This window comes from Urocampus carinirostris, chromosome 9 (genome assembly GCF_059441175.1).
Source record: "Urocampus carinirostris isolate Australia breed hairy pipefish chromosome 9, RoL_Ucar_1.0, whole genome shotgun sequence".
In the NCBI taxonomy this organism is placed as follows: Eukaryota; Metazoa; Chordata; class Actinopteri; order Syngnathiformes; family Syngnathidae; genus Urocampus; species Urocampus carinirostris.
The window spans coordinates 31,294,500-31,318,675 of NC_142357.1; the positions used below are offsets into that span (position 1 = coordinate 31,294,500).

A 24,176-nucleotide genomic window follows, 5' to 3' on the forward strand; every position below is an offset into this window, starting at 1 on the left:
TGTGTGTGTGTGTGCACTAGGGATGCAAAAAAAACTATTGAGTGATATTAGGAACAATGACTTCAATTATCGGTCCGCTAAAAAACAACTCTGGGTTCATCCACATTTTTTAAAGATGGCGCCGTTGTGTGTTGCTGGCCGTTTACTTCTGCTACTTGTCGCTTTTCATGTATCTCTACTTGTGTATGATCTTCAAACGGTAATTTAAAAAATGATTCTGGACGGATTGATCATTAGGAACACTGATCTTGTCAATTATTTCTCATACCAGTTCAAAATCTAATTTCCTAGAGAAACAAAATAGCGCAACACTGGTGAGCTCTCTTGCTTTAAGACTGTTAAGTACCAAAACCTCAAATTCCCATTCCAGGCTTTCTTTACCAATAGAAACCAAATGAATAAATATTCTTATCGATTATTTGTTTATTCACTTTGGGTGAGAGTTGAAATTGGAGGTCGTATCCAACAGAAATGCAAAATCATCCCGGCTGCAATACATCTATAGATGATAAGCTGCGAAGATGATTTCAAAATAAAAGCCTTTCAAATTGTTTAATTTTTAAATCCTTATAACATCCCAGAGTATGTATATGACTATATGGAGAACTGTGCTCGAGCTGTTCTATTGGCAGCTGAAAAGAGGGACTGACGAAACAAATGGGACCATAGTGTCCTTGTTTTGTTGTGGTAAAAAATGTGTTGGGACCTAAAAAGTAGCGTCCGGTGCCCTAAATTAAAATAGGTCAAATAATTTCGACAATAAAACTATCAGTTAACAGTTTCACATGGTCACGTATCACAGCTTCAACAACATCAACAAATACTTAGCATTCATAGTTTGTACCACATTTGTGACACAGTGGATGTATAACTCGAGGTTTATTTATTTTAATGAGAAGTTGCACTTAAGTCTCACAATACTTTCAAAAATCCTGAGCACATTCAAGGAAGAAACATCCAGTTTTGGTCAACATTTTGGCCATTATGATTGTACTTCGGAGGCAGGGTTGCCTATCATAACAAATAAAAAAGATCTGATATCACGATTACTTATCACTTCACAGAGCAGCATGCATAATTGTGTATATGAATAAATTCAATCTTTTCGGTTACAGCAGTCAAGAATATGTTCAGTGTTATATTTTTCTTCTAGCGTAGCTACTTATATACCCAGATTAGTGCTCTACAACAGTGGTCGGCAACCTTTTCTGTACCACGGACCGGTTTAATGTCTGACTATTCGGAGGAAAAATAGTAAGCTCAAATCTTCAGTGCAAACACTAGCATCTGAATGACAAAGGGGAAAATATTTTATCTTTTCACGCTAATTTACCTCACAGTACCACATCATACAGCCATGCTTAGGTGAACGCTTTCCCATAATGATCCATTAGGATGTACAACGTTGTATGACATGGTACCGTGTGTGATGATGAAACTAATTCTAATGCCTTTAGTGAGAATATGGCTAGAATCGGGCGCTTTTGCCACCCCAATTCAGGCTCAATTCCCACTGCATCCAATGCTGCGCGATTGAGGTCAGTGGTATTATATGACTGATCAATCATTGCTCTAATACGGTGTTGGACCACCGTAAAACCTCGGTGTATCGAATTCGCACCCAAACTCAGATTTTATTTTTGGCTGAAAACAAAATGCGTGTATACACGAATACATTCGGTGTAAGTCGAACTAAGGCTTACTTTTCTTTCAGTGTAGTCTGCTACCAAACGACCCACGGCCCGGTGGTTGCTGATCACTGCTCTACAATACTTGATAAAAACACACAATATTTGTACGGGTCCTTGCATCTGCAAACGCTTAAAAGCCGACATTCATTCTTGTTGATTCCAGGCACTCTTTACATAAGAGATTCAGTGCGGTCATTCATTATGTTCCCCAGCTGTCTCTCAATAAAAATAATACATTTTATGGATCAATGTACCTGAGACTAACACCCCAGATGATTGCTTGGAAAACATTTAGTGTTCCAGTCCAACATCAAATCTTCACTGACATTTTACACGGTGCTGAAAAGTCACTTCTTTGAAGGTTTTTGTTTCAGGCTTAAAGACCTCATAGAACCGAAAACTCGCCTGCCCAAGTCCCTCAGTGATCGAGAACGTCGAAGTCTGGGTGGAGGGGAAGGTGAGAAAGAAGGTGAGGACAGAGGAGAGATTGAGTGACAGCTGCTTTCGAAGCTCTGCGAGCAGGAGAGATTGAATAAGCTGGCAGCGGATGAAAGGTGCTTGTCCTCCTTTGCGATCAGTAGTCTCTCACCTTTATCCCTGACACTTTGCCCTACATCGAAAGAGGAAACCCAATTAGACTGTCTTGAGGGCTCTTCTCTGTTGCAAGGCATCAGCAAGCCCTGAGATTCGCTCCTGAACAAAGCCCTTCTGTACATCCTGACACTTGAACTTCGCTTCTCTCCACTTTCTGCTCCTCTTTTCTTGGAGAAAGAAGGTGACCACTTGTCGTAAGTGTCGGATGCCACCTTTACCCGTCTCTGTTCTCCCCTCCAGCTTCCGCCTACGTTCCTCGTCCATCCGTAGCCGTACTCTGCCCTATCCATCTCCTCCTTCTCACTCTCGTTTTTCCCCCAGAAGCGCCCTTCAAAAGCTCTGCTCAATTTGTTAGGAGTCTTACTACGTGGTCGTTTCTCCTCATCCTCACGCCAAGCAGAGGCGTAGTCCTCTTGTTTACTATAACTGCTAACAGTCGCTGCCCTGATAAGCTTATGAGATGCATGCTTGCCACTGTAGAGCCCATCGGGACCCCCTCCGCTGTGTCGGAGGGACCCGTTCCTCGGATGAATACCTCCGTACTCGATTGGAGGTGTGCTGTTAGTGGAACGAGGCAAGGAACACTGAAAAGGACCGTCTCGTCGAAAAACCGAAAGCGGAGTAGGTCCCATCGGAGAGGGTTGAAGAGGACGAGGAGGGGAGTGGGCTCTCTGCATGGGAAGGGTGGTTGGAGAGGAAGCAGTGGAGGAGGGTATGTCTGCTTGGTATTGACTGTTTGAAGAACAGACTGGGGAAGGGGTGTGGATGGACTGGTAAGGATGTATAGGGCTGCTGGAGTGTGAGATTGAAGGGGTAATAGTAGACTGAGGGGAATGGGTAACACTGAGAGATAGCTGGATTGGTCTCGGAGGAATCCGGTCGTTCAGCCTTATGGAATCATTTGGTTGTTCTTTGTGGGTTGTCAGAAAACCCTTACGTTTCTGTGAATTGCTGCTTGTTTCAGTCTGGAAGCAGTCAATGTCTAGTTCCACCCCTTGATCCATCAACCCTACCACAACATCTCTTGACAAGCCAGAGAGACGAGAGATTTCTCCAACCATTATGGAGTCCTCGATCAGTTTGGGACTGGAACTGGACTCGCGTATTAAACTACTGCGCTGCGACCCCGCAGTCGATCCATAACTGTTCTCAAACACCGAGGTCTCCTCTTCCGGTGTCGGTCCAGTACTCCATTCCAAAGACCGAGAGAACAGTGCTGATCCAAATCCTGGAAAGGTTGCAGGACCTGGAGAAACTTCCAATGAACTTCTGTGGTTCAGGGAAGTAGGACATGTAGAAATTCGAGGCCGTGTTCGGAGAGGTGGGCCTGGTGTGGATGAGGGTGTCTGTTTTGAAGCAGCCTCAAACCCGTGATTGACATTTTGGCCTTTTCCATCGTTCCCCTTGGTGGATTTTAATCCAGGGGCTAGGTTCAAGTTGAGGTTTAGATGCAGGTTGATGTTCAAATCATCACCGGTTGCAGAGGGAAGGCTCCCCAAGTTGATTGAGTTCCTTGTGGCTTTTTTTCCAGTAGCACTTAGACTCACTCTAGCTGAATTACCCAGCAGTGATTTACAAGGTGTTGCACTGCCCCCTGGCAGCGCGGAAGGTGTACTGCGGCTTTCGAAGGCAGACAAGGACTGGGTGGAACCGTGACCTTTACCAGGCGTACTAAGGCTTCTTTGTGGGACTTGACAATGTGCAAGATCAGGAACGGAGAGGTTATTCCGTTTGTAGTATTGTTGTGCCAACCGGGAAATGTACTGCTCCAGCCTGGTCAAAGACGTTGCGTTTACGGAATTCCGATTTTGGAGAGGGAGGTTCACACTCGCACCGGATTCCGTTTGTTTTATTCTGTTTCCGCTAGGATCTGGAGAAGGAAATCGCGCCTGTGTCTGAGAGGTAAAGAGAGGACTCTGTAGGGCAACAGCGTGCAGAGGACTGGGAAAATAGTACACTTCTTTTGTCCGACGAGATAGGAGATCTTCGCAGTAGCACGGGTCCATCTGGGGTTGTTGTGCACATGAGGATGGGGATATACGGTCAAAATTTAGAAGGGACGAAATCAAGGAGTGATTTAGACCTGGGCAGAGGTCGGATAAAAACCCCAGACCAGACACTTCTGAGTCACTTGAAACTGTAGACAGAAAGGGGACAATTTTTTAGTTGCATTTTAATTTTATATTTTTTGTTAACCATAAACTCACCTGGTGTTGATTGTTCCATGGTTGCCTCAGTCTCCTTGCGTTGATTGTGCTGTTGGGCCCCACAGTCTGACCATAAGATGTCAGTGTTGCATAAAGGAGCAGGGATCTGCTCCCAAAGCTTTGGGTGTCGGTTCACCGGTGCCAATCCTCCCCCGGCAACATCACTGGACACTGAATAGGACGAATCTGACAGAGAGCTACCACTCACTGAATAGAAACCTAAAAGAAAAACATCCGGTCATGGGTTTGCATGTCTACTATACTAATCAGCTATCACGTTCCAAACCCCAGTGCCCCAGGTAAAAACATGAAAATTGTATTTACACATTAAACATAAAAACAGGATAGTACGTAGTAAGTACTACTTATGTGTCATATAAGTGCATATCATAAATAAATATAAATTAAAGTAAATACAGGGATCAGAATTTTCCGCGGATCCGCGGGTTTCCGCTGTTTTTGAACCCCAAAGGCATTCCGACTTTTTCACTTTTTCTCTTGCGTAGCAAACAAATTCAAAATCCGACTGTCTCACTCTTTCCTTTATTGCTCTGGCGCATCCTGGCGGCCGTTAGAAAAATTGGCCGCATTGTTGCTCAAGCTGCAGGGACTGAACTGCATTTGAACTTATCTTGCAGTATTTACAAAAAAATCAGTTATGTGGGCAAATTATTTTAATCTTCTAAAAATGTTACTTAAATGATAAATATAAGCATGATTTTGGACAAGTAAATTGCCTAAAACCCAGGAGCTTGGGGGGGGGCTTTATTCCTGGACCCTGGCTATTTCAGCTGAAAATGAAAATCTCCATTCTGATCCCTGTAAATATGACATTTTATCCATCTTCAGTGTGACATGACTTGAGGTGGTACGGTGGAGTAAGTGGGTGAATGCAGAGTGAAGAGGAGACGAGTTATCAAGAATTAACAATTTTGGAAAATATTTTTGCTTGAATTGCCTCCTTGTGCCTAATATTTTTCCTGATTGTTAAACTGTTATGGCTATATTTTTCATCAAGATTGACAATGCGGGTGGCTTCTTTGTATTTCTTGATAATCACATGCTTCATTCCATGGTTAGCATGTTTTTGTTTCTACCCTTAGCATTACCGCAAGTCTTGGGACCCAAAGCTAATGAATGCAGTCAAAAAAAATACAGTATTGTTAAATACAAAACATTAGACACTAAACAAAGACAATGATAATGACGCAAACCAATAGCAGGCAAGCATCTGATTTGACATTGACCAATGGTAGAGGGCTATCTTAGAGATATGACTTTTCATATGCACAAACACTGCAAATCTTGAACTTTATTTGTTTTTAGTCACACAAAATAATTTGCTGAAGTGGGTGAAATGTAAAGAGAGGCCAAAAACATCTTATTCCAGTTCGTCAAGTGAAAATGTTGTAAGGTGGGGTCGCTGTACGCTGAGGGTCAACTGTATTATTAATGTGCACCGTACAGCAGCAGGCTTATCGCATTTTAACCATTACTATTTGTTAAACAGAGTTTTATCAAGTTTGTTTTTTTGTTAATTTATCGACATGTGAAAAAAAATCAATGTCAGGTGGTGAGGAAAATGCCATAACCATGGAGCCCAAAAAATATCTTATTCCTCATCATAATGCAGCGATCCGCAACCACTGGGCAGCGGGCCAGTACCGAGCTGCAAGTGATGTAGATACAATGGGAAAAGCCTTTAGATTTTATCTCGACTTAACACTATTTTTTTTCACACGGTACCATTTTGTTGTATCATGATTTAAATAGTTTATTTACTACATAAAACGGAAAAATAATTTATCTTTCCATCTGTTATCTGGGCCGCTTATCTTCAGTAGGGTCTCGGGGGCGCCGGAGCCCATCTCAGCCGTCTTCGGGCAGTGTGCAGGGGACACCCTCAACTGGTTGCCAGCCGGAGTGCTCGGAGTAAACCCACACAAGCACGGGGAGAACATGCAAAATCTGCACAAGAAGGCTGGTAGATGGATTTGATCTCATTACCGTGCCGCCTGTATTCATTTAATGACCTTTAAAGTCGTTCATCAGATACACCAAAGAGTTTTTTCCCCTCGTCATGCTTTCTTGTGTTTATATCTTTCAGGACGGTACTATGACTAAAAATAGGGTAAAGATCATGTAAAACCGAATGCCTTTTCTGATGTTATCTGTATTTCTAGTGGTCTGATGTTTACTTAGTGGATTTAGGCTCATTATTGTTATTAATAGTTTTTATTGCTTTTATCAATGTTGTTATTATTGGGCCGGGCTGCAAGAGTATTGTCAGGCTTTAGACCACAGGTGTCAAACAGGGGGCCCCCGGGCCAGATCAGGCCTGCTAAGGGATTGAATCCGGCCCGCGGGACAACACTCAGAGAAGCGCAAGAGAAAAACAAGCTGCAGGTTGAAATATGTCAACTTGATGTTGCCAAAGCCAGGTGCCTCTCACAAAGACACTGTACTTGTATTTTTTTCTCTCTCTCTCTCTCTCTCTTTTCCACCCCTTTTCTCCCACTCTCTGTCTCGGTTTCTATCACTTTCTGTGTCTCTCTTTTTCTCTTCCTTTGTTGCTCTTTGTCTCTTTCTCTGTGTCTTTTTAACTTCATTTGCTCTAACTTACTTTTTTCATTTTCTCTTTCTCTCTTCATACCCTTCACGCTTTCTTTTCTCTCCTGTCTTTCTATTTCTCTTTGGATTTCTTTCTTCCTCTCCCTTTCTTTCCCCCTCTCTCACGACTTCTCTTTTTATGTTTTTTTTCTCATGCTCTCTCCCTCTCTCCCTTTATTTCTTTCTTTGTCCTGCCCTCTCTCTTTTTCCCTTCCTCTTTCTCTTATTTCTTTCTCTTTAATCTACTAGTCCGGCCCCCGACAGAATGTTTGTGATATCGTGTGGTCCCACGAGTTAAAGTGAGTTTGACACCCCAGCTTTAGACTGATCCGGCGTGCAAAAAAATGGTTGCAAGGTGGGGACACTGTAACCCGGGGGTCTACTATATCTTAATTTGAACTAATGCAATCAAGCGCTAGGGGATTTTCTCAAGTTGCGTGTAACTACTGCTGGCGTTAAGAATGTATGACTTGGATAGCCATTAAGATAATGCCGGGAAAGGCTGAAAAGTTGAGTGAGTCAGTCACTAAGTCGCACAAAGTGCAAGTCAACAAGAGCAGAAAATAGGAGCTGTTAATGTTTAGAGAGACGTCTTCAACAAGACGTCCGCACGCTTGCGTTTGTTCGTTTGTACCTGAGCTGGGTCTGGAATCGCAGTCCAAGTGGATCGCTCCATTGGGGTCCGGTGTGGGTGGTGACAGCAGGTCGGAGGGAGCGTCCCAGGACAGAGTAGACCAGCGGGAGTTACTCCCCCCGCTCACTGAAGACTGGACCGCCCCGTCGCCGGAGTTACCGCCTGAGTTGCCCGGGTTACTCTGACTTGACAGGCCCATTGTGTCCGAGGGGGAAGGAACCTAAAAATGAGACGGAAGATAATGTAAAAAACAGGTGTGTGTATGTGTTTGTAACACAGCATTTAAGACAGGGAGGTCAAACAGGGATTGAATCCGGCCCGCGAGAGAATGCTGAGGGATGCACAAGAGAAAAACGAGCTGCAGGTTGAAATATGTCCACTTGATGTTGTCAAAGCCAGGTGCCTCTCACAAAGACGCTGTAGTTTTATTTCTTTCTCACCCTCTTTTTCTCTTTCTTTGTTCCTCTTTGTCTTTTTACCTTCTTTTTCTGTTTTTTTCTTTTCTCTCTATTTTCTCTCCTGCTTTCCTATTCTCTCTTTCTCTCCTTCACTCTTTCTATTTCTCTTTGGATTTTTTTCTCTCTCACTATTTTTCTTCTATCACTTTTGTTTCTCACATTCTCTCTCCCCTCTCTATCTCTTTCTCCTCTTTCTTCGTGTTTCTCTTTTTCTTTCTCTCTAATCTACTAGTTCGGCCCCAAAGAGAATGTTTGTTCTATCGTGTGGTTAAAGTGAGATTGACACCCCTGATTTAAGACATGCACAAGCAGTCATTTGTACTGTCGTTAAAGGTTTTTATAGTACATTTTAGCGAAGCATTTAAAATCTCGGGGTTCCGCACACAATTTTCATGGCCAGATTCAAGCCATTTTTAAGGACTTTTAAAGCCATTTTTGAAATTTCTAGATTAGAATTCTAATCCAAATGATGTATTTTGCAGATCCACAAATATATCTGTGATTCTTGCGTGGACGTTAATCAAGAAATTATTATTAGATTTTGACCCAACGGCGAATATATTTGTGGATTGGAATACGTGTGTTCATATTTTTGGGACAAATTTCAAAAAAACAACCTAAACAAATAATTATTATATTTTTGCTACAAAACTAAATATTAAATTTAGTGCTATTTATATACTGTCATATATATATATATATATATATATATATATATACACACACACCCGCGCCATATCCCCCTAGTGGCAGGTGGCTAGAGTCAAGAACACATTCCTGACTCTTTCTGGGAGATTGATACAGAGGAGGGGATTCCCAGCCCCCTTGCTCAACCCAACAGATGTGTTGGGAGTCATTAGGTGACCAAACCCCCTAATTCCAACCCCTAATGCCGAGCAAGGGAGGCAATGAGTACCAATGTTGTAAGTCTTGGGTATGACTCGGCCGAGGCTTGAACCAGCAAGGCCACTGAACTAATATATTGGTTTGCTTTAATTGTGAACGTCTTAAAACCAATTAGTTGAGACTAATCTTACTGGATGTATATTTGTTCAGGAACAGCCTCCTGGCCTAATAATGAAACCCAACGTGGCCCCCGACTCCAAATAGTTGCCCACCTGTTTTCAAGGCCCCCACACCCTGCTTTATTAATCCACGTCAGAAACAGGAAGCCAGAAAGATCTATGGCATCGTTTTCACTGTGTGCCCCTTTTCGAAAACGAGTCTCCGTCCTCACGCCACGGGACTGACAATCACTCCATCAAGTCAGCAAAGTGCTTCCATTTCCTAGATTAGCCGGGGCATGAAATAACCCCCCCACCGCCAAACATAACCCCCCACCTTCTTTCCTCCAATTATTCTCAAGCACTGCTGCCGGTCCCTGCGCGAATCAAGGGAAAGCATGTGAGCACTCCCGATCGAGAAAACAATACAGGTAGTGAGTCACTGCCGTGATGATGGGAGACGGTAGGGGTGGGCGGCGGGGGGGGGGGTTGAGTAGATAATGGGAGAAGACAGATGACGTAACAAAGAACACAAAGCAGGAGGTTTGTTTGTGGGGTTTGTGTAATGGCTAGAGATTTGAACTGCTGTCAGTCTCCACCTGTCACCTTGGAGATGAGGAAGCAAAAAAAAAAGACTGGGGTGACTCATTGAGTGATTAAAAGCGAGATGAACCCCCCTCTCCTCTCACTCTCCTTCAACTCCCCTTGACAAATAATCCCCCGCTCTTTTATAATATCCTCAGCCTTCTGCTTCTACCTACAGTGCCTAGCAAAAGTATCGCCCTCTCCCGAAGAACTTAGTGCCACACATTCCAGGCTTCAAACGAAACTAATTCAACGTTTTATTGTCAGGAACCAGAACAGGATCAGGACCCAAACGCGTGACGTTCTCACACAGGCCTTTGATTTTACGGGAAATGGGGAGTCATGCACGTTAGGCAGCGGTATGGCGTGGAAAGACAGGAAGCCAGAGACCGACGAGATCGATTCCAGTTGCCCGAGGTGATATCGGACAGATGGGGTCGATACCGGACAGGACGGGACAGACAGGATAGATAATGAAACAGGATATCGAAAATAAACAGGAGAAAACTAGACGGGAACAAATTTAGAAACCGATATTAAACAGGACAAAAATAAACAATACCGGACTGGAAATACCAACAGGAAAACAGGACCGAGTCAGAACCCACATCTTGCAGGGCCGAGGTTTGTTGACGGAGAGAGCGCACTGAGCTTAAAAAGACGGAAATCCAATCTGTTAATGAGCTGCAGCTGGTGCCAAACAGGCGCCATGGCAACTGTGATATTTATATTATATTTACAACAACAAAAAAATGAAAAGTAGGTGTTGATGACTTCTGAATGACCCAATGTCCATCTATATGACTAGCAATGACGAACATAGTGCACCTGTCATAAAGTCTCAGTTTGAAATGCACCTGAACACACATTATGCAGATCACAGAACACGCCAGGCAGGTCCAGTTTGAAGTTGAAGGAAAATTTCATAGCAGGACTGGGATACAAAAGATTTAGCAATATTGACACATCTCCTGAAACACTGTGCAAGGAATAATATCAATATAGAGAGAGCATAAAACCACTGCGAACCTACCAAAACCTGGCCATCCCTCTAAACATTCAGCCCAAACAAGGTGAAAACTAATCAGAGACGCTACCAAAAGGTACATGTTTACTTTGGAATACCTACAGGCATACACAGCTGATGTGGGACAACCTAGGCAAAGGACAACTATTAATATACCCTTTATAGAAGAGTGGAAAGAAGAATAACATAGATAGGCCCGTTTGGCGTCTGCTATAAGCCATATGGGAGACACAAATAACATGTGGAACAAGGTACTCAGTACAGACGAGACCCAAATTGAATTATTTTGGGTTGAATGCAAAGTGTTACGTTTGGCGTAAGAGTAACGTTGCACTTCACGCTGAATACACCATCCCCACTGTCGGACATGGTGGTGCCAGCATCATCCTCTGAGGTTGCGTTTCTTTAGCAGGGACTGAGAAGGGGTCAAATACAGGGCAAATCTGACAAAAACGCTGTTGGAGCTTGTAAGAGACCTGAGAATGGGGCACAGGTTTACCAACAGGACAATAATAATAATAATAATAATAATAATTTCCTTGTATTGTCATTCTGTGTAACAATGTACACAGAACGAAATGTCGATTGCACCTGACCCGTTGTAGCGAGCCGATGCAGCCGCAGCCAACAGAGGGCGCCGCCGACCACTTTTTAAGTCTTAGGAATGACTCGGCCGGGGCGCGAACCACCGACCTCCCAGTCCCAAAGCGGGCGCCTTACCATCTAGGCTACTGAGCTGGTGAGACCCTAAACATTGTAGGGTTTTATACATTTGACTATAAAAGATTTCATACGATTGAATACAAGTTACATTTATTGAGTGCAATGAAGATTTTCACAGAGTAGGCTTAAGTTCAATAAGCAGTGAAAGTTCAGGGCCCCATGACGTGGGGCTGATAAGATAATCAGCGCATCTAGACGCGGAGGGGCCCTGATGCCGGAGGACGGCAGGCATTGTTTTGATAAACGCTCTGCTGTTATGAGTTTTCCAGACATCGGGAGGCTCTTCTCCGAGATGGTGGAGCCCAGAGGGCTTCGTTGGCACGCCCATGGGGGGAGCCGGGACACCATCTTGCGGAATAACGTGGGCTGAGAAGAGAGGCAGGAGAACGAGAGAGAGGAGGCTTGACAGAGACTCGAGTGACACTAATCGGCCATATATGGAGTTCACTTAGTTAAATTGTTTAAGAAATTAAATCTGTGGAAATGCCGGTTTCTTGTTAATCTTTTCCATCAAAAAATGAGCGTGCATTGTTAGGTGAATGTAGGTTGTGTTTGGTTAATGGAGTCAGATAACTATTTGAACAATTTGGTAAACGGTAGATTTTATTATTAAATCCCTAACAACATATAGCAAAGTACAATTGAATGGTTTAAAACTAAGAATGAAACACCTCAATCCACTAGGGCCTTTTTAGAAAGAACTGAACAAGACTGTGCTCAAACATCCACCATCAAAGCTTAAGGAACTGGAGCTGTTTTGTAAGAAAGAATGGACAAATGTTTCTCATTTAAGATGTCAAAATACCACAAAAAAACTTGTGGCTGTGATCAGGAGGTTGTACAACGTATTAACTCAAAGTGTGGCAATATTTTTTCCAATTCCTACTTTTCATTTTTAGCAAAATATAAAACGTTGAATCAATTTAGTTTCTTTTCACGATTGTGTCTCACGTTAGTAATTCTTAGTAAATATCTTGTGTTTTTCATCTGTAAGATTGAAGCCTGAAATCTGTCAATACGGCGAAGAGTTCAGGGGGTTGGGGGGTTATTACTTTTGCAAAGCTCTGTAACTCCTCTGACTTCTTCTCAAACCTGTGCATTTGCCCTCTGATTCAATTTCGAGATTACGTACGGCATATAATGTTGCACACAGGCGCAGTCGGTGCATGATCGAATCAGGAGTAGTGTGGGTGGAAACAGGGGAGAGGGGGTTGCAGTCGCATGCCATGTAATCTGATCTTCTCGCATGTCAGGAGCAGGGAAACGAAACATATCGGTAACGTGAGCACTATTTATTTCTCATGCATTATTAATTACCGATGTGAAACATCCGCCCACCGTCGTGTGCAGCGCCCTTCGGTCGGGTGCGTATTTTACCTTTTCGTTTGTGTTTCAGCACCCGAGGCGACGAGCGCAGACAAAGACCGGCTGGATTCACAAGTCGCCCTAATGGTCGAGTGTAAGGTGATGCGTCCTCGATCTCGTTTTGTTTACAAACGCTTGCGGCAGGGCCTTCGACTATGAAAGATTTATCACTCCGGCGTTCGATCTGATTCCATACATCATACATTTAAACACTGAAGCGCACAAGTACATTTTAAAGCCCAAGTGCAGGGGTCTGAAACTCGATTTACTTGGGTTCTAGGTGAGGTTGCACCGATTCTGGTTTTCACTCGAAAATCTCTTTAAAACATTCTACTGTTCTCTTATATCTTATTTTTAAATCATGCACAAAAAAGAAGGAATATAAAAATAGATTATTAGTATTAAAATGAATCCATATTCACATGGACTGCTTTCATTAAACTTTCATATTGAGGCCGGGGCCTCAAACTTGCAGGCCAGGGCCCACAATTGGCCCTGAAGCCGAGTGGACTATATAGTTACCCCTAGTGGTGTATAAATGCATCATTCCTTCAAGTAATACCCTCTTGATTCAAATAATAAACAAAAACCCATCTACGATCTCAAAGATTTTTTATAGACTTGTAGTGTCACGATTCAGCGAAATGGGATTATTGACCCATTTTTAGTCCCCCTCTGTGCTCCCCTGTCCAGGTGCTGCCAAACATCATTAGCCACTCTCAACTATAAATACTCCGGTCTCCCACTCTATGTTGTTGTGTCGTCTTAGTACTCATCTCAAGATATTCCTTTGCCAAGAAGTCGAGCTGCTCATCCTAAGACTTTCTTCTCCAGGTTTTTTTCTTTAAGATATGTCTCAAATATTTTTCTCAAGACTTTCATACTCCAAGACAAACTCATCAAATTTCTCCCTTATGACTCCTCTCTTGGTCAGTTCCGGTACGGCTCTCTCTCTAGCAAACTCAATTTGTGATTGAATCAACGCAGCATGTTTGGGTTTGATCGCATCCCTGTTTTTTGTGTCCTGCATTTGGGTCTGTCCGACATTACGTGACACGAAGGTTTAATGAAATATTACACTATTACTACTACAGAAGCTCGGATGACGATTTTGCAACGGTAGCTTGTCCTGATGATGCTTTTAGCACTTCACTGCCACTATTTTTCCACTATTTCCCTCTTTGGCCACTCATTTTAGATGCTTGGCTGCAGGCTATGCCTCGCGCTATTATTGTCAGCTGCTCGTGTAAATAAAGCTTTCTTTTGTCCTTCAGTTTCCCTCACCTTCCACTGCCTTTCGTGCAAACACGGAAAGGGCTCTAGAGGTGTTGGGTAATAATTGAGATTAATGCAGAAGATATTTTTACAAAAAATGTGTAGATCTCTGAATATTTTATTTCATATTTCATGTGTTTTTCATGGATCCCCTGCAAAATATATGAAATGACTAATTACTAAGTAGGTGCATAATGTTTTATTAATATTATTGATCATATCATCAAAAAATATATATCTGAGGAGTTGTTTTCGTAGCCGAAAAATCGGCTCTTCTCAGCGAGACCAGCCAAAAAAGACGGTTTTCTAAATAGAGCTGTTCTCTTCGGTGCAACCAGTATGGGGTATTGATGCTTCACGTTACTACTCTATAATGACGAGCCACCAGAGCAGGCCTGCTGGCATTATTTATATGCAGTTTTTTTTCTTCATTTATTACGTGGTCTATAGATTTAGACTACTCCTAGAAACATGGAAACAATTTCAAGAGTTTTCAAGCATTCCACCCGAAATTGAAACATTTTACAGACCTTGACAACACAACATTAAAATTTTTTGTAGGATTTCAAGCAGCCGTACGAACCCTGACCATACCTAAAAGCTACATTCACAATAAAAATTTGCGGTTAATAGAACTATAAGTTAAAAGAGTAAATGTCAGTGTTTAGTAAGTTAACAGCGCAGATCAATTGAATTTATCGTTATCTAATTCACTGCTAACCTGGTGGAAATGTTTAACCGCATTAACCGTCATTGGCGCTGAATGAGTGGATAGTGCTTAATAACATTAGGCCACCATTAAAACCAAATTATTGATCTATTCTGTGAAATTTTTAAATACAATACTGTGAGGACCTAATATGTAGTAATCCATGACTGCAATATTTTTTGTTTTGTTCTTTATAAAATCTTCCCGCCCTTAATAGAGCTTTCCAACATGATCAGTGATGAGTTATTGTGATTATCTAAGAAATGTCATTTCTTACTAGCATGATGTTTAGTGGTTGACTGTGTCATGATTACTGATGTGACTCAGCTGTGCACACTCATTTAGCGCCACCCGCTGCGGGTTCTGATTGGCTCCCTGTCACTATTTGAACTCACTCCTGTCAATCCCCTGTTGTCAGTCCGTCTGCGAATCTCTGTGTATATTAGCCAAGCCTTTTTCGATCCTGACTTCAAACTGTCCCGTTTTTGCTCCTGTTTGTCTCCCGCTACGACCTGTTTTGATCCTGACCACGTCAGCTCTCCCGTTCCGACTTACGACCCCTTTTTGATCCCGACCAAGTCCGCTCTCCCGTCCTGGCTTACGACCTGTTTCTGTCCCTGACACCGCCATCGCTCGCTTCGGAAGATCTACTTCCATCTTCCGATCTCAATCCGAGTCCGAGAACGACTTGCTTCCCGCGCCCAGTGAACACCGGATCGTGGGTGCAGCCCTTCCTCTCTCTTTCAATAAATCGACCACGTCTGCTCTCCAGTACCGACTTACGACCCGTTTTTGATCCCGACTACGACTGCTCTTCCGTCCCGGCTTACAACTCGTTTCCGACCCTGACCACGTCTTGCTCTCCCAGTCCCGGCTACCGACCAGTTTTCCGCCCCTGACACCGCCATCGCTCGCTACAGAAGATCCACTTCCGTGTTCGGATCACAATCCGAGTGCGAGAGCGACTTGCTTCCCGCGCCCAACGAACACCGGATCTTTCAATAAAAGTTGTCACGCAAGTGGGTCCTTTTTCCGTTCTGGTCCTGACAGACTGTTCTTATTGTATTCCTAGTTTTAGTAATCACAGCCCGGTTTGAACATGATAACATACATAGATCATAATGGTGCTTGAAATCCTTCAAAATGCTTGAATTTTGGTTGAAGGGCTTGTAAATGCTTGAAATTGCTACCATGTTTCCCAGCAGTCAGACTCGTATACCGCGAATTAAATGAAGACAAAAATAAAAATCACGTCTGCTTGAAAATGACGCCAACACCGCCAGCTCTGGTGGCTTTGCTTTGCCATTGCATTTCTTCTTGCCTTGCGACTCACGGCAGCTGGTATTAGTTTGTATGGCGTTGTCACGTGAAGCCTAGTCGCCACCTTAGGACTGATGAAAAGGCCAAGATGCCGGGTACTGGAGAAATTGGAAAATTGGCTTTGAAAGTGCTTGAATTTGGCCATGAATACCTGTACGAACCCTGTAACAGTAATAACATATGTTGTTATTATACGATAATCAGTAACAAAAAAGTAGCTATTATTTTCTGAGAAATTTGATTTCTAACAGGCACGATGTGGTGATCTGAGCCTGATCACAACCTGGTCATAACATAGCAATATCACAGTAATAACACAACAGGTTGTTCTTTTAGAAACGCATACGAAACTCGTTGCCCTTTGCGCTAGTCAGTAACAAAAAGTAGTACACATCTTCAAAAAGGTTGGTAACTACTGAACTAGATCGTTAACTTTAAACAGATCTTCCTAATGTTTTAGGGTCCTTTAAGGATCCGAGATTGGCGTCACAAAGGCTGTCTTGTGACGGTTTGTCTATCTCAAACAAAAATTCAGAATAATCTTATCTCCGTATAACACGAAGCGAAGTTGATCTTATTTTCTTCGGTAAAGCAAAAATAGTGGATAAGGGAGCGTTTCCAATGGAGTTGCGAGCGAGCATTCGGAAAAACAACTCGTTATATAATTGCAAAACAGTGAGTCATGCCGTCCAATGTGTCGGAGCAAGAAAGCGTGCGCCGTGGTTGTTGTTTTTTGCCCGCCGTGCTATCTACACGCGGGTACATGTCGGAGCTCTCGCTGTTCGCATGGGCGGAAGGTATCGGGCCACCTTTTGAGGTGAGAATGAGAAAACCAAGCTTTGGAGATGCCCCGCCGAGTGGTTGGAGGTGGCGGCGAGTGGGTGGTGTCGAAAGCTAGTACGATGCTGGCGATCTGATTGGTCGAAACTCTTCTGTACAACTAATAGAAGCGGTTTCAATGTGCTGTCATATAGCTGAACCAAAAATTTCCCATGAACTGCTATACACCTCTAATGATCACAAATAATCTTCACCAGGGGTCTCCGACGTAGTGTCCGCGGGCACCAGGGTGCCCCTGGAGGACACTTCAGGTATCTGCGGAGCTGTTCTAAAAATAGCTTACCATCTCTGGGTCATTGTGATTTTATAGTAAAATGATTTTTTTGGGTGGGTTAATTAAGTCTATTAAACCTTATTTTTTATTAATTAACCTGGTAATAACACAGTAACAACATAGTAATAACATGAAAATGTGTTATTTAATAAATTTTAAAAAAATAATTCCAGTTCATGGCCTTCATGGAAAAACAAATCTATTCAAGTATTGATGAGTATTTTGAGCAATTAATTCAGAAAATCTATTCATGTAATAAATGTATTTATTCATTTTTTTTACAGGAAATACAACAAACTAAATTCCAGTTTATGAGTTTAATCATTAGCAATGAGCAAAAATCATGCAGTTTTTTAACTAGCTATCTGGCCACCCTTTTAACTTAGTAGCTAGTTATGTTCCTACGTTTTTAGCAAGCTATCTAGCTAACATTTTTGCTAGTTAACGAGCTAAATTTGTACCTCTTTTCTAGCTAGCTGTCAATTTTTTTTTTAACTTTTATATCTGGCTATTTAGTTGGCTTTTACTGTTTTAGCTAGCTATCCAGCTCTTTTTTTAGTTTTAGTTTACTATTCTAGCTAACTATCAAGCTATTTTTTAGCTATTTAGCAAGCCATCGAGCTAAGTTGCTATTTTAGAGATTCGTATCGAACTGGGTGCCCTTTGCGCTAATTAGTAAGAAAATGTAGCTCTCGTCTTGAAAAGGGGTGCCAAACCTCATGTTTGCAGCTCCTCTTTACGGCTTTTTACCCACTATACAACAGCAACAAATTATTTCATGAGCCCAAAAACATATAAAATCTAAACTTATGTTCAAGTTACGTCTCTAAAATGTGTGTGAACTATTTGTCAATGTTATATAAAATATTGGTCTACTATTGGTTTTGGGATGGCATCAAGAAAATGCTGATATGCCATTGGCTGAACCACCTCCCACCATGCCGTTCTCGTTTCGTTCAGTTTAGAATCTTATGTGCTCTGTTAAGACTTGTCAAGTTGGCAATGCAATACTGTATATTGTGTACTGTATCTATTTGCCATGAGTTCCAAACTTGCAGTGATGCTAAAGGGAGAAGCAAAAACTTGCTAATCATGGAAACGAAGCATCCGATTATCAATGAATATGAAGAAGGCACACGGATAGCTATTTTCACTAAGTTGCATGACAATAACCCTTCGATGATCAAGACTATTATTAAAATAAGGAGACGATTAAAGCGGGGACATTTGCTAAAGGCATCGCAAGTGGAAGTCTCAAGATCTCAGTTACCAAATTTTACAGTCTCGGGTTGTTTTTTTAATAGATCAGCCGGGGGTGCGACTTATACTTAGGTGAGACTTATATGTGAAATTATTAACGCATTATCATATCTTTGTGTTTTAATTTTTTATTACCAGGACTATATATGACTTCACATGTTATTTTCACACTAAACTGCAAGAGGGCGCTCTAAGTCTGTGTTAACAATTTCAACATTGCCCTTTAGGGGGTGAACATTTTTGAGAAAGCAAAGTGGCTTATCGTCCTGGAGAAGAAGTTTACGGGTAAATGACACTGAGGATGAATATTTTATTGGAATTAGTGATCCTGAAAGGGGGATGCCACATGTGCGGTCCCTTCTCAAGGTTTCTTCATTTTCCTCATGTTGAGGTTTTTGAGTTTTTCCTTGCCCTCATGTTGGTTCCAGATCAGGGGATGGTGTTAAAATAGTCTGAAAAAATAGTCTGTGTAATAACCTGTGAAGCCCTTTGAGACTCTTTGTGATTAAGGGCTATACAAATAAAAATGACTTGACTTGACATTTGGAGTGAAGCTGATAGTTTGGTAATGCTAGCGTTATCTGAATAACTCTTAATATTTTACATCGTTACTAAAATATGCACGTACCAGTAACATCAGTATACCGTGTTCTCTATTGTATTTTAATTTGAAATTGCCTTTCAAGATGACGTGTATTTTCTGGGTGAAGGATTTTATCAAATAAATCACCGCCCCCACCCCACCCCCCCAAAAATGCGGCTTATACTCCAAGTGTGACTTGTTTATTCCTTATTATGCATTTTTTGGCTGCATGATGCGACTTTTACTCCGGAGAGACATTTTTTAAAAAATACGGGAATTTTAATCAACCATCTTTTCCTCCTCTGCATCCACCCGGTAACTCCACTGGACCAGCTCCCGTCACGTCACACTTTTAAGTTAATAAAATGTCACTTTTTGTTGACATATTTATGAGGATATTTCATCAATATTCACGTGTATAACATAACAATTGTACTTGCTACATACTATTTTATTATTTGAATGTTTGTATTTGGGGTATAGCCAATTACGATAGGATTCTACCCCCCTCCCCCGTTATGCAGCGATTTCTCTTTGCGTTCCCCGTCTCAGAACGAATTAATGTCATATCCTGGAGTTCTTAGGCGTGCTTTTATAATGATGAACTACAAAACGCTTCATCTTAACCTCAAACTCCTACCCAGTGTGAATTTTCATGAATTGACCTATATGTGGCCAAACCCCTCTGCTCCATTTCTTTGATTTCACTTGAGCAAATGTAGATCAGTATCACAAATAATGCACAATATCACCATCACCATGGGCAGGAGCTTCAGGCGGGAACATTGTGTCCTTCTAGATTGTATGTCAGCCTACATTCTACAACATTAGGTTTACTCTCATTGGATTTGTTTTTTTACCGTTGTTAGAAAATAAAAATTCATTCCAGGAGTTTTGATCTGATAATGATTTGCGTCGGATATCAGCCCAAAAAACTAGGGATATTCCATACCACATTTTTAGACTGATACCTAAACCTTGTAGTAGTTATTATTGATACTATGTACCAATACCAGCGGTACATAAAATGGCCTTCCCACTATTAACTGGTAATTTACCATCCTAATAATTTGTTGTTAGCCACTATCGCAAGTATCGATAGATAGGTAGATAAATAGATAGATATAGATAGATACTTTATTCATCCCCATAGGGAAATTCACACTTACAGCAGTATCCTTGTGTTAAAAATAAAACAAAAATGAAGTAAAAGGAATATAATATATAAATACCCAATACCCAATGTAACGTGGTAATATAGAGTATTTAAATAGTGCTACATAAAATACACACTGTAATAAAAATAGGGTAATATGCAATGTGGGGGTGAGGTTTAATGTAGGCTTTTACTCCCCCGGGTGGAGTTAAAGAGCTATCGATGCTCAAAAACCTTGTATCAACACCGATTATACTTAGTATAAGTACTTTTTTTTCGAATCAAAACATTTGTTCGTCTGCAACAATTTCAGTGTTTGTCATGCACAATTTTAAGAGCATCGGGACTAAATTTCAAAGTTTTTAAGTCTAACTGTCATGATTACCGAGTGGAATTACCGGTGCCCGCTCGTTCGGCGCAAACCGCTGCGGGCTCTGATTGGCTCCCTGTCACTATTTAAACACAGTTCTGTCACTCCCCTGTGGTCAGTCCGTCAACGAACTTCTGCCCCGCAAGTCGTGGGTTTTGACACGGTCCTGTTTCCTGTTGGCATTTCCTGTCGGGTATTGTTCTCGTTTATTTTTGTCCTGTTTAATATTCGCTCCTGTTTTCGTTCCCGTTGAGTTTGTCCTGTTTTATTTCGATACCTTGTTTCATTATCAATCCTGTCTGTCCCGTCCTGTCCGGTATCGACCCCATCTGTCCAATATCCACTCGGGCAATTGGTATCGATCTCGTCAGCCTCTGGCTTCCTATCATTTCACGCCAGAATGCTGCCTAACGTGCATGACTCCCCATTTCCCGTAAAAAAAAGGCTTGTGTGAGTAACGTCACGCATTTGGGTCCTGATCCGGTTCTGGTTCATGACACTAACATGACTTGAACTAGAATTGTCCAAATTAAAACTGTTTTGTGCCCAATTCGAGGGGGGGAAATATGATAAAAACACTAAATTAAAACAATTATTCATTAAATGCAGTTATTCAATTAGAAAAAAAACGTATTCATAGGAGGTAATAATAGTCGTATCGGAAATATTGTATCGGGACACACTCAATCGATTCTTCTGTTATTTTATTGACTAATCTGATACACACCGTTTTCATTACAATGTTTGGATTTATATTTGACAAAAATAAAGGATAGTTCAAATTTGCTCATATTTACAGTTATGGAGTTTGAGATATTCTAATTCCCAAAAAGATCTCAACGATTAATCAAATGGATCGTTTGATAGTCGATTATAATTGTATTTCTTATTCTCTTCCAATTAAGATCTTGCAAGGAAATGTTAACCAACCGTTTTTAAGACGAGATCTACTTTTTTTGTTTCGGATTAAAGCAAAGTGCTACCAGTTATATCCATGTCTAAAATGTTATTACCATGTTGTTATTATTAGTAGTGTTAAAAAAGCCTTGGCCAGCCACTAAAACATATGCCTTGTATAAGGGTAGACTGGTTTATATACATGTACAGAATCGATCATATATTTAAAGACACTCAATGGTTTCTCATTCCAGTTATAAAGGACATTACCAAGAAAATCACAATGACCCACCACTGGGCAGCTTTTAGCAAAACATGTCCGCCAGCTACTCAGGTGTACTTAGCACCATCCTTCCTCCAACTCACTATACCTGCTGCCCGTCTCAGCTCCATGGAGAACTGAGCTTTCAGCCGCTCTGCCCTCTAATTCGGGAACTCGTTGCCGCCTGACTTCCGGAATTCCGCCACTGTTTACCTTCAAATCCACCTCTTCAGACATGGCTTTTCTTGATCACCTGCCTCACATACCGCCCCCTTTTTCACTGTACTTTGTTTTTATTTGGTATGTGTTACTTGCTTGTTTTATTGTTGTTTGGTACTCTTGTGTACAGCACCCTTGGGTGTCCTGAAAAACGCTTTGAAGTAGAATGTATTATTATTATTATTAGTAGTAGTAGTATTATTACCAGTTTCTCTCGAGCACCTTATGGATGAACAAATGTACCTAATATATTGCCTCGTTTGTCAAAGGGACCCTTTATAGCGAATCTCCATATTGGTGCACCAAAAACAAAACAGCGGCAACTCTCACTCAAATCCCATATCTGTCAACCTGTACGTTTTTGCCATACAAAGTACGTTTATTATGCATTTTAAGATGTGTACGAAGTACGATAAAATCAGTACGGAAAAAAACAAATTTCTCAATTATGGGTACCATCCGGTATACACCGACTATCACGAAATGGCAAATCAATCAAGTCAAACGAATTTGCCGCGGTAGCCTCTACCTCGGTATGGTTTTTTCTGTTGCAAACGAAGCGAACGGTTCGATGCTACTGTGTGCATGCATCTGCCGCCTGGGGATTTTCCATCATGCATCATTCCGTGGTAGTTGTGTAGTGAGAGGAAGTCCGTCTCTTTTAGAGTACCGGCTATTTCGGCTCACTTGCTTTGATGCATTATATTACGAATTATTATGTTGTATAAAGAAGTTAAGAAAAAAAAGGAAGTATAAAAGGAGAAAATGAAAAAAGACAGGTTTGTGGTTATCCCTTCAATCAGTATATTACCAACACTAATTTAATGCAGGAAATGAACTAATAATTTGAATAAGAAAATGTATTATTCTACATTATATTTGCATGTATTTTTTCCTTCTCCAGTGAACGTCCAAGCTACTTCATTTTTGAACTTTTTTTGATAATAAACCTCATTCATGACAAGCAACTCAGTATTTTACAACAAAATGTTAATTAACAATATATATATGATATAACGAAACACATGTATAATATAACATGTTAAACTACATAAATAAACACGTTTGGTGTAAGATTATTTTGTATTTTTAAGGGAAAATACGACAGTTTGTAAGGGCATGGAGCCCTGAAGGTTGACAGGTATGCTAATAAATTGCCCCTTTGAGACTCTTCGTGATTTAGGGCTATACAAATAAAAATGACTTGACTTGACCCTTTAGAGCGAATCTCCATAATTGGTGCACCAAAAATGATAAAACAGCAGCAACTCTCGCTCAAATCCGCAGTCACGCCTCCATGAGATTGTCAAGTAACTTGATGGGGTTTAAAGAGTAGAGGAAAAGGGTGGGGGTTACATTGCCCCCGTGTTATCTTCCCCCCGGGATGCGACATGCCACCCGCGGTACTGACCTGTTGCCAGCGGGCCGTGGCCGCATTCTGGTCATGGGCTTCGCTCCACTCCGCCGCCCCCGGGTCGTGGGTTGAATCCTTCCGAGCCCCGTCCACCATCTCGAGATGTTTTCGCCGCAGCAGCTCGAGCTCCAGAACCCCGGCTAGCGTCGCTTTCAGGCGCTCCCCGATGCGGACGCGCTCCGTCCCCGACCACAGCGAGTTGACGGTGGCCATCCTGGCTCCGGTGAAGGCTACGGTGAGGGAGCTCCAGTCGGTTGACTCATCCGGGCCACGGATTCCAGCCTAGCACGCGGGGGAGGGATTAAGAGAAGGCGGGTAATTTCCATCGAGTTGTCGCACTGTGTCTGATATGCAGGTTGTTATTTATTGGCGCGCGCGGGTCGCCATGGGGCCGCGCAGGCTGCGGTTCTTCCGAATGAGACAATGCAACACACCCGCAACGTGGGAAGCGGCGGCGGGGAGGGCGGGGCCAAGTTGACATAGCTGCGCTGGGATTGGCTGGGGACTTTTTTCGAATAGACGCAAGGGCAGAAGGAAGCGACGAAGAGTTCCACTTGGAGCGGTAAGGGTGGGCGATACTAGGATTTTTTGATATCGAAATGCTTCAAGTTAATACAGAGTAGTATTGTTCGAATCCTATACCGATACTTTTTTCTTGGAACTGTCGTCATCATTGAACTGCACTCCTCCCTCCTTGAG

General features: G+C 42.0%; 1 protein-coding gene across 1 annotated transcript; it reads right to left on the bottom strand.

Moving 5' to 3' along the window:
* Positions 1 to 862: 862 nt before the first annotated feature.
* Positions 863 to 23,944, bottom strand: LOC148360064 (uncharacterized). Its single transcript, XM_088343493.1, has 4 exons — positions 23,475 to 23,944; positions 7,737 to 7,956; positions 4,493 to 4,711; positions 863 to 4,422 (listed from the first exon to the last, which is right to left on the bottom strand). The coding sequence occupies exons 1-4, from the start codon at positions 23,688 to 23,690 to the stop codon at positions 2,039 to 2,041; spliced, it is 3,039 nt and encodes a 1,012-aa protein (XP_088199619.1). The 5' UTR covers positions 23,691 to 23,944; the 3' UTR covers positions 863 to 2,038.
* Between the last annotated feature and the right edge of the window lie 232 nt (positions 23,945 to 24,176).

What these genes read in the sequence shown, in the direction of transcription:
- LOC148360064 (XM_088343493.1), bottom strand. Translation starts at nt 23,690, where the DNA reads ATGGCCACCGTCAACTCGCTGTGGTCGGGGACGGAGCGCGTCCGCATC. An exon ending in CCACGGCCCGCTGGCAACAG is followed by an intron (nt 7,957 to 23,474) that starts GTCAGTACCGCG and finishes TCTCATTTTTAG; the next exon opens with GTTCCTTCCCCCTCGGACAC. An exon ending in CATGGAACAATCAACACCAG is followed by an intron (nt 4,423 to 4,492) that starts GTGAGTTTATGG and finishes TTCTGTCTACAG; the next exon opens with TTTCAAGTGACTCAGAAGTG.